The 10,871-nt window shown below is 47.4% G+C and overlaps 1 protein-coding gene across 1 annotated transcript; it reads right to left on the bottom strand.

Moving 5' to 3' along the window:
* Window positions 1–311: 311 nt before the first annotated feature.
* KCTD12 (potassium channel tetramerization domain containing 12) lies at window positions 312–6,652 on the bottom strand. The gene has a single exon (XM_072782717.1). It carries the CDS (start codon window positions 6,425–6,427, stop codon window positions 5,444–5,446), a length of 984 nt encoding a protein of 327 aa, XP_072638818.1. The 5' UTR covers window positions 6,428–6,652; the 3' UTR covers window positions 312–5,443.
* Window positions 6,653–10,871: the final 4,219 nt, after the last annotated feature.

Here is a 10,871-nt window from a genome sequence, read left to right as displayed (position 1 = left end):
ATCTCTATCTTCATTCCCCATTTCAAAACAATTTGCATATGCTGTTAAGACTGAGGTCAAAGAAAATGTGAAGGACTCTTCCTCCGCATTGAATACCAACCCACCCTGACAACAGGCATTCTCCACAATAACCTCTGGGGGAAGAGCCTGTTCACTTCTGGCCAAACTGACCAATTACCCAGTGAGGAGTCCTTCTGATGGCATAATGCTCATCATCACCACGGAGCTCCCAGTGGTCCCAGTACTTAACCCATTAAATGAAATCAGACCAGTGTTCAAGCCAATCCATATTCAGGAGCCAAAAAGAATAATTAAAGGAGTGAATGTTTTATTCCTTAGTGTTTAATAGAATACATAACAAGTCACATAATCAATGATTCATTACTTCACACACAGGGAAAACAGTATCGAGTAGGCCTATTATACAACTGGTTGTGAATGGAGAGAACAAAAATCTCTAGAGCATTTAGAGATTTGAAGAAATTCTCACTTAAAGTTTGAGCATGTCTGAAATATCTTTTTTAAAATACAGAGGGATTTTTTTTCTTGGCTTTCTGTTTCGTTAGAAAAGTCTGATAATCGTTACAATTTTTTTTCTCCTTTCCCTTCTATTTTGAGAAAATGGCTTGTGATATGTATCACTTAGCATACAATGTTTTCAACAATTGCATAATCCCAGAGAGCTCTGTGGGAATCTTACATTGTTTAGCAGATAAGAGTTTTTCCAGATGTAGGGAAGAATTTAAATAATATATAGTTTATGTCTTCAAAATTAACATCCACAATGGACATCTTAAACTTTTGTCATTAAATGTCACTACTGATGTTTGAGTGGTCATAAAAGAACTATCATTAGTATTCAATAGTAATAGCAAAATTCACCTGCCTATAAAGTCACAAAGACAGTTGTATAATAGTTTACATTACAATTAATGTTGTAATTAAACTACATACCTCAAAATACATTTAAAATACAAAAAACTTGGCCTGTGGGGGGGGGGACACACAAAATGTATAAGGTGACAAGAATTCTTGGTCAACTATTCATCTTCCTACCACACAAGATTAAACTCTAATGTAAATAGTCTGCTTGGATTTCTTCTATCTAAGGGCCCCAGTAGAGAATTTAAATCTTCAAATTCAAATCTGTTTATATTTTTATTGTCCAAAATTGTGACAAAGAAAAGTTAACTTCAACATAACTTGTCTCTGGCTCTAGGAAATCCTATATCAGGTACTACAGCCACTGAAAACCCAAGAGTATTTTATTTATTCTCAAAAGACAGACTTAACAACTAATTCAGTTTTAAAATGAGTTATAGTAAGGAAAAAACAACAAAAAATCCAAAGGATTTACTCAGCTAAGTTTACATTAAAAAATATTCAGTTTATTATTTTAGAAATTTAAGTCAATTGAGTAAAGTACTTACGATTGAGACTATAAAAGAAATTCTTACAGAATTCAACCCCTCCAGTCAATACTTTTCCAAATACTTGCACTATAATTTAGCATTTTTCATGTGGAGTACAAAAATGTTTTGAACATTAGATTAGAATTTACCATAATTTAAAAAGTAAAAAACTATCAAAGCTTCACCTTACATGGCTTCAATGTAATAACATTCCATGGAAAATTCCAATAAAAATTGGAATATGTTATGAGCATCGCCAGTCACCCATTTTTGTCTGAGAATTTAGATTATGCATTTCCTCAGAGAAGCAACAGGCCCCATATATGGATCTGGTTTGAAAGAGAAGAAAATTTTGGCTAGTATTACAAATTTTCACTTTGCTATCAATGCCAAAAAAACAAAAAACAAGTAAGAAACACAAGAATAAAAACAGTACTGAAAGGGAAAAAAATTTCTAAGTCTCACATCTCCAAGGAATATTTTTCACAACATACAATTTGAAAAAATTAGACTGAATATGGTTTGTGATATACATGTATTAAAAATAAGCAACTTACTCAACACCTGGTGCAAAAGCATTGAATATGGTACCTGTTTTTTTTAAACCACTGTCAACAATTCTTTTTCTTTTCTTTTTTTTTTTTTTTTTAATGAAATTTGTTAAACCTCATGTCATTCACTTGTACTTAGGAACCAAATGGTAATTAAAGCCATGACATAAGTAAATGCATGCTATGCTGGGTCAGCTTAAAGCAGTCCTAATTATCTGAATAATTTATGACATTCTCCCAGGTTATGTGAATGGTGTCTTTGGAGGGCTTACATGTACGGACCCCTCAATACCCCATCCAAACTCAGAGGTGACAACCAACACTCTAGCCTACTTTGTAGACCACGAAGGGTCCTTCTGTGGCCCACAGCACAGAGGAGAAGGAACCCAAAAGTATCCATGCTAAGTCTCTCTTGCCACAGTTACATTATCCATCTAGTGTAGAGTTTCCCAGCCAGTCTTTACTTTGGGCTAACAGTAGAGTATTTTCATTTTTCGACTGTCAACTTTAGAGGTGACAGTCAACCGTAGGAAAATAAGTCAGTTTAAGGTCTCCACCCATTTGAATTCCCAGTCTTTCATGGAATGAAAGGGGTAGGGGGAGCACTGCAGGGCAGCCAGAGTGTGTAAGGAAGTAAGATCTGTACACCCAAAGAAGTGCAGTAGTTCAACTCAAAGTTTTACAAGATAAAATCCGTAAGACTTGAGTGGCATAAACAAAACTTTAGCAGTTTCCCAGGACTCTCAGAGCTGTGCAGTTTTAACAAGGAAAATAAGAATCCCAGTGTCTTGCCATCTGTCAGTGGTTTTGATCTGTCCTAAGATGTTGTCAAGTATGTGCTTTTTTGTTGCATGATCTAATAGAACAGCATAGAGGGTGGAGAAATCTCCGAGACACTCTTTTGTCCAGAAAGCAAATTTGCTAAATCATTTTGGGCTTGAAACAGATAAGTTCTGTTGCACTACCTACTCTGAGAACACACCCAACGTATAAGCAAACACAACTTCCTGGATTTTTGCTTCCATTTCCCTTACAATTTCAGTCTTTATACATAAAGCTAACTTTATCTTTTTAAAAATGTAACTCCAATGAAAAGACTTCAAATCTTTCTGTCTACCAATTAAAAAAAAAAAAAGAATTAGCAGGTTAAAAATACAGGTACCTTGATTTTAAGTGGACAGTTAACTGACACATTATTAGTATATAACTAGTAGCCAAGGAAAAAAGTATGGAGCAAACTCTGTTTTACAATGATGTTTTTTTTTTTTCCTAACCCAATGTCCCCAGAGACAAGGATCTAAGAAACTCATGAAAACATGTTGCTTTAGTATATACACCATCTGATGCACGTTACTGGGGGGCGGGGGGGGGGGGGGGTGTGTAAATATAGCAAATTTTTTAGCATTAGTAAATTAATTAAAAAACTAAATGATTCGTGTAAAATGCTTATATATGGTATATACAGATTGGATCACATGAGTCTAAGAATAAAACTTCCCATTCTTAGTATCTGTTATGGACATAATAAGATTACAGTACAAGATTCATTTTTAAAAAGAAGAAAAAATAGCACTAATTTGGACACTGAAAACGACCCTTACAAAATCTTTAAAAACATACTTCAGAGAAACTGCTGAAACTAATGAAAAAAGAAAGGCTTCTCCGTCATTACACAATATCCAAAGGAGCCTCACAGCATGAAAGACAAGGATTTACTTCCCTTCACCTAAGGTGTAGATAGGATATGCAGTGGGAATTGATTCCACTGGAGTAAAGGTATAAGGCAACCAGGTCTCCTTCTGTTTCTCTTGCATTTACCTAAAACACTACTTTATTGCTCAGCCCACTTGTAAGTACTTTTTTTTTTGCCTTCTTTTAAAAATATTTCATTGTATAGCTATCTACAGATGGGCAGCTTGGGGCTTCTATCTCTGCAGCTCTGTCACTCAAAAAGATTCCACCTTAATTTCAACCAATCTGCATGAAAGAAGTGGCATCTTCAGGTTTTCGGGTTTGCCCAGAAGTCAACATTGGCTGGGCTTGAGGAAAATGAGGATTTTTAAGAAGAAATCTGAAGTTTAAGCAACCAAAAATCAAACATTTTGCTCGTTACTAGATCTTAAAATCAAGACTTATAATCAACAAGAAGATAAAGTTCAAAAAAAAAAAAAGCTAAACTGAAGTTCAAAAACTACTGGGTAACTCTTTGGTTAGGTTATATAAGTATCAGCAACTTCTAAGTTTAGGACTCAAAACAGTTAGTTCAATAAACTGCCAGATAAGAGTAAATCTGTTCTTCATCTTTATAAAATGCTTTGCATGTTTTTGTGTACTATTTTTTTAATGTGCGTGTACTCAAACGGATGGCACAAACTTCCAACTTTCAAATAATAAATGAGTGTGTCTGCTCCTCCCTTCCCACCCCTTCATCCCTCCTTTCCTCCCTCCCCACCCCCCCACCCCCCCCCCCCACCCCCCAGTCTTACGAGCTAAAGTCCTACTGCCAATTCACTGCAAGAATACGGGCTTTCCTAATCCCCACGACGTGCACGACTCCCCAGCTCCGTTTGCAGTCACTGCCAGGTGACTTCCCGCTGCGCTCGGTGACCCGGGCTGCCTGGCCCTGGTCGGAGTCAGCAATCTTCCTCCCTCTCGCCCATCCCGCGGCCTTGCCGACCGGTCGAACTAAAGGCTTCCTGGCGCTGGAGCCAAGGGGAAAGGAGGCGTCCTCACGCGGCGGGGGCGGGGGGGAGGGGGGGTGACTTTCTACAAGTTTAAGCCACAGGCGAAGACCTTTCGTGGTGCATGGAAAAGATTCGATCCTTCGTTGTGCCAGCACTAGGTTCTTTTCCTACGTCCTACCTATAACTTATCAAAACTTTATTCATTTGTAGTCACTGAACCGCCTCCACGGGATCCCAAGTCCAGGTCCAGAGTCTTCCATCCAGCCCTTTAAAAACTCTACCTTTAAAGAAGGTCAGAAGGCTATACGTGACGACCTTTTAAACCCTAACTACTCCCAGACAGTGTTCTCACTTCTGATCTCTTACACCGAGCATCAGTCAAAAGGTCTTGGGAGGTCAAGCAATCTTCTACACGCTGGACAGGGTCCAATCGGGTTCTGAACAACTCTGCCAGCCCCAGGTACTTGGTGACTTTGTGGCCACGCTGCCCCATTAGATCCAGGCCAAGGACCGTCCAGGGGAGGGGCGGCTTGAGGCAGGGGGCAGAGGAAGCGCTGGAGGGGGTACATCTGGGCTCTCGGTTAGCGGGGTCCAAAGAAGCCGAGAGAGGATCTGCGGCCGCAGGTTCTCAGGTGGGGGGGGGGGCGGGGGGGTGTGAGTGGGCCTGGCCCAGCTCCTGAAGGTGGGAGACGCGGGAGCGGGAGGGCGTGGGGCGGGAGGGGCGACCTAGAACGCTCCCCTGGGCAGGAAGGACGGGGGACGGGCGCGCTGGGGTCGCGACGGGGGTCTGGGGAGCTCACTCCCTGCAGAAGACGTACTCGGTGTAGCTGGTCCAGATCTTGTCCTCGCTCTGGTCGGTGCTGCTGGCGAAGGCGCAGGTGCCCGTGGAACTGCACGCCACCATGTGGAAGCCCGACTCGGACAGCTTGTCGAAGGCCTGCTCCAGGAAGTTGAACTTGAGGTAATAGCGCGAGGTGTAGCGCTCGGGCGGCCGGTCGGGGTCCCGGCTCTCATTCAGGGTGTCGCCGAACACCTCCTTGGCCAGCGACGTCTTGCCGCACACGGTGATGCGCGCCACTCGCCGGAACTTGGCGTCTGCCTGCGCGTCCCGCCCGATGGTGTAGGAGCCGCGGTAGCCGATGGTGATGTAGCCCGAGCGCCGGCTGCCGTCCAAGGACTGGGACGGCGTGAGCAGCGGGCCCGCCGCACCCCCGGACGGGCTGCGGCTGGCCAGCTCCAGCGTGGGCGACGGCGCCCCGGCCGACGAGCCCTCCTGCTGCTCGGGCTCCGCGCAGCCCAGCGGCAGCAGCTCGTCGCCCAGCGAGCCCTCCTTCTGCACCCCGCGCCGCGAGTGCGGCGGCGGCGGCCCCGGGCCGGGCTGCTGGGGCGCCCCGAGGCGGCGCACGAGCTCCGGCAGCTCGAAGTACTCGGCCTCGCGCTGCAGCCGGCTGCGCTCGGGGAAGTAGTCGGGCAGCACGAGCTGCAAGTCCCGCAGGTAATCCAGGATGTAGCGGAAGAGGAAGCCGTCTCGGTCCAGAAAGAAGCGGCCTTTGCTGTCCCGGGCCAGCTCCTGCGGCTGCTGCTGCGTGAACATGCGCCAGAGCAGCGAGTCGGGCACCGACACCACGGTGCAGCGCCGGGTCACATACACCTGGCCCCCCACGTTCAGCTCCACGATATCGGGGAAGAGCGGCGGCTCCGCGGAGGAGGACGAGGAGCCGCTGCCACCCCCGCCGCCACCCCCGTTGGGTAGTCCACGTGTGCTGTCCGCCAGGGCCATGGCAGAGAGGTGGCGGGTCTGGGTCAGCGGCAGGGAGCGGGGCTGCGCGCCGAAGCCGCCGCCGCCCTCCCCGGACGCTAGCTCAGCCGTGCGCCCCGGCCGCCGCCGCCGCCGCCGCCGCCGCCGCCGCCGCCGCCACGAGCCGCGAGCCGCGCAGAGCCCCGCGGTGCCGTGCGCCCCCGAGGCCCCCGGTGCGCTCCGCCCGCCTCCCCCGCGCGCTCCAGGCGAGTGCCGGGGCTCGGCCGGCGCGCGGCTTAAGTAGAGCCGCCCGCTCGGGCGCCGCGGCGCGCAGGAGGCGTGGGCGGCTGCGGAGCGGCGGAGCCTTGCTCCCCGGGCGGGAGGGGTGGGGGACGGCGGAGCGGGGAATCGATTTGCATCCTAAACGCTGACGCCGCGCCCGGCTGCTGGCTCCACCCCGGCTCGCGCGCCGGGGGCGCCCCGACTCCCCCGTCGCCCCACCTCCACCCAGCCCGGCCCGCGCGCTCCAACCCTTCCCGCTCCCGCCCAACTTTCTCCCCCTCCGAAGTGGGCCGAGCCTGGGACGGGCCGCCTCGGAAGACGAGCTTCCTTTGGAGGGGCGTCAAGGCGCCCGCTCCCCTCCTCACCCCGCCTGCCGGGAGGACGTAAGCCTCCCGCCCCCTGCCCGGGCGGCAGAAGTGCGCGGCCGCCCCGGAACCCGCTGCTTTGCACCCCGGAGCTGTGGCGCTGCCCTAGTCGGCTGGCGAGTGGCTGAAAGTTCTCCAGAGACAAAGAAAAAAAAAAAAAAAAAAAAAGTCTGGAGGGACTCAGGGGCCGCCCCAGGGCGGAGGCGGCGAGAGACTGTTGAGGTTAACCAGTAGTCTCGAAAAAGGCGGAGACACAGAAAACTAACCTGGGTTTCCAGCCGTAGAACTGTCACCGGTAGTTTCTTTGCGGGTGAAGAGGCAAACGCATTGGTTGGGAGCCCTCGAGGTGGGAAGGAATGAGCTGCAGCGGTGACGGCAGAACTTGGGAGGCTACAGGAGCGACTCGGTGGCGCGTTCCCCGGAGGGTGGAGGACGCGGCCTCCTCCCGTAGCGCCCTCGAGGCCGAAGTAACCGCTCGGCCTCCCGGCCCCTTTCAGCCTTTGGTGAATCTCGCCTTCAACCGAGATGTGATGGATGCAGCAGTCAGGAAAGCCCACCTGTCAGCCCCCGCGAGTTTACCCTCCCAAAGGTCCAGGTGCGCCTCCCCTCCCGCGCGCCTGGGTCATTCCAGGCTGTTCTCTTAGGTGCCCTCTAGTCTCGGGGCCTCCGTACTTTTGAAGGCCCTCTGTGGTCCCCACCTGGCTTGCTGTAACTCCTCCCTCCACATTTGCATTCACCTGGCACCCTGCAGCCTGGAGGCACAGGCTTCTCCCGCACCACCACCCCCCCCCCGCCCCCACCAGCCTTCCCTGGCTTCCCAGGCCGAGGAGCCCCGCGGATTGCGCCCTCCACGGCCCAGCCTAACAACGCCCAACACATCCTGAAATTTCTTTTTTTTTTTTTTGTGAGTGATTATCTGACCCTGACTTTGGTAAATAAAATAAGGCGGTACGGAGCACTACAGAAAGAGGACGGGAGGGAGGGCGGGGAAGGATGTTAAGAAATCACCGTGCCAGTGAGTATTTGTTGTGCACCGCTGTTTGCCAGGGCCAGGGAGTGAAGAACGCGAGGTTGAATAAGATCCATAGCTCTTTCCCTGTAGCCCAGGAGGCAAAGGGTCAGAAGTCTGAGCGGTTGTCAGATGAGTTGCAAGTACAGACGGTCAATCAGAATAAATCAGGGGAGATCTTTGTTCTTCATAATAATGTTTACCCTTTTGTGTAACTACCCAATGAGCTTTACAGTCTTCTCACGGGTAAGTGTCATTTTTACTTTGAAATGTTTATGTCTTCTGAACAATTATCTCATTCATGTCAGAGTGCTGAAATATGATCAAGCCCCAAACCAGCTCACTTAATTGCAAGTACAGATTTTGATACTGAATATATTTGACCACTCTTTTTCTGTTTGTTCTTTGGGATAAATAATAGATGACACAAAAGTTCCAAATTCCAGTGCTGAATTTCTAGGTGGTTGTGCTACTATCTGGTATATCAGTATCACCAGCCTAACAAAACCAGTCTCTTTTCTATAAATCCAAGAAGAGTCTTCTTTCTGTACATATTTTATATCAATACTTTGTTTATTGTGCCAGCAAATCCTTTCAGTTCTGCCTTTAAAATCCTTTAAAATACTCCCAGACTATTAACAGGCTTCCACAACTCCCTGCTACCATCCTGGACCAAGCCACCCATCATCTTTTACCTGGATTATGGCATTGGTCTCCTAACTGCATCCTCTTTTGTCCCCTACAATATTTTATCACCAGAACAAAAAAGACGGATCCTATCATAACCTAAATCAGATCGTGTCTCTGCTCAAAGCCTCTAGTGGCTTCCCATTTCACAAAAGAGTAAAAAACAAGCTACAGGTTTGGAGCTGTGCCCCACTAGCACCCCTCCTCCCATCTGCTGCCACTCACCCAGGAATTTGCTAGCTTTCTCTGGACCTGCTTTCTCAGGACCTTTGCACTTCCTGTCCCCTTGCTAAAACACTTACCCTCTCCCACCTTATCTTCTTCAGGTGACTCCCTCCTCACCTTCTTCAGGACGCTGCAGAAAGACCTTCCCTTGATCACTTTATTTAATATAGGACAGCCCCACCCAAGCAGCTTTCTCTTCTCTGTTTTTTGTTTCCCTGCCTTAGAATGCAAACTCCAAGAGCCCAGAGAGTTTGCCTGATTCATTACCGCATCCCCAGTGCCACTCTAGAATAGCAGTGGCATACAATAGGCATTCAGTAAGTATCTGTTGCTCACTGGCTCGTTTGACCAATATGCATTAAGTGCCTATGTTCCAGGCAGTGTGTTAAAATAATCTCTGCCCTCTTGGAGCTTACAGTCTTGTGAGGAAGACAGATAATAAGTATATAGATAGGTAAGTCCACGTTAGGTAGAGATAAATGCCAAGAAGAGAATCATGAAATGAGATAGAGGGACTGAGAGTGCAGATATACTTTATATAGATTGCCTGGGAGGGCCTCTCCATGAAAGTGACACTTGAGCTGAATAACAAGAAAGAGAGAGGGGCACCTGGGTGGCTCAGTGGTTGAGCATCCGCCTTTGGCTCAGGTCATGATCCCAGGGTCTGGGGATCAAGTCTCACGTTGGGCTCCCTGAAGGGAACCTGCTTCTTCCTCTGCCTATGTCTCTGCCTCTCTCTCTGTGTCTCTTATGAATAAATAAATAAAATATTTATTTTAAGAGAGAACCATGGGAAGTTCTGGAGGAAGAGCATTCTAGGCAGAGGGCAAAGCAAGTTAAAGGCATCTAAGTAAGGAATGAGTTTGTCCATTTCACAGTAGACGTTTAACTATAGTTACCATCTGCTTATATCCTGTGAATCTTCAAAGTACCCTTGACCAGATGGTTATAAGCTCAAATGTGAGAGATACTGCATGCCTACACACAAGCGGCATGCTACCTTTGTTCTCTACCAGCTGACATGACCAGTTCATCTGCAGGATGCCATTGGTATTTCCCTATTGAAGTCTAAGTTGTGTGTAAGAAGCATAATAATGAATGAAACAGGTGATCTGAGACTAACAGAATACTTTTCTGGTCAATTTGCTATATTGTATTTCTTGTCTATTGGTTGGTATCATGAAATGAAAGAGGAAGTATAATTGGGGAACTTTAATGCTGGGACTTAAGGGTCTGAGTGTTTATGGGGGAAGGGAGGGTCATAACTCTGGCTTCTTGCATATGTTAAACATGCTTATGGTAAGGGAGGACATGGGAAATCGCCAGCCCTATGTCTAGTCTCAATACAGTTTCTGGTGATGGGCATTGTTCCTTTGCAAGTGACTTTTTGGACTTTCCTAAATAAGAGTGCTTTTTCCTTTTATCCTAAAAGGGTATTGGAAACATCTCTGACCTACATTCTCATCTGATTCGTATCTCCTCCCCCACCTACCACCTTCTCATCCAGCCAACTTCCCACTCCAGCGTGTTCCCCATGCACTTGGTAAATATTCTGCACACTCAAATCTTTAGTGTGCAGGAATGAGGACAGTTATGAGAAATATAAAGTTAAAAGGGGAGGAAGAGCTGGGTGAAATGAAGTGAGCGCCTCAGAGGATCGAATGCATTTAACATACAAATTTAACATAAACGATCTGTAAGCCGTAAAACACCATTCAAGTGTCAGAACCACGATTTTCCACTGCCTGTCACAGTGCCTGACAAGCCTTCCCAATAAATATCGAAGGAATAAATGGATGGCAAAAACATTGAAGTGAATGCTGTGAGGGAAGGGGAGAAGAGATAGGATCAGAAATTGTCCCAAACAAATGTTTAGTTCATTTATCATTCTCCCAATGTGTGAGTCCCTTCTGTTCAC

This window comes from Canis lupus, chromosome 17 (assembly GCF_048164855.1).
Source record: "Canis lupus baileyi chromosome 17, mCanLup2.hap1, whole genome shotgun sequence".
NCBI lineage: Eukaryota > Metazoa > Chordata > Mammalia > Carnivora > Canidae > Canis > Canis lupus.
Note: the sequence above shows the minus strand (reverse complement) of the source record. Positions and strands in the feature narration are given on the sequence as shown.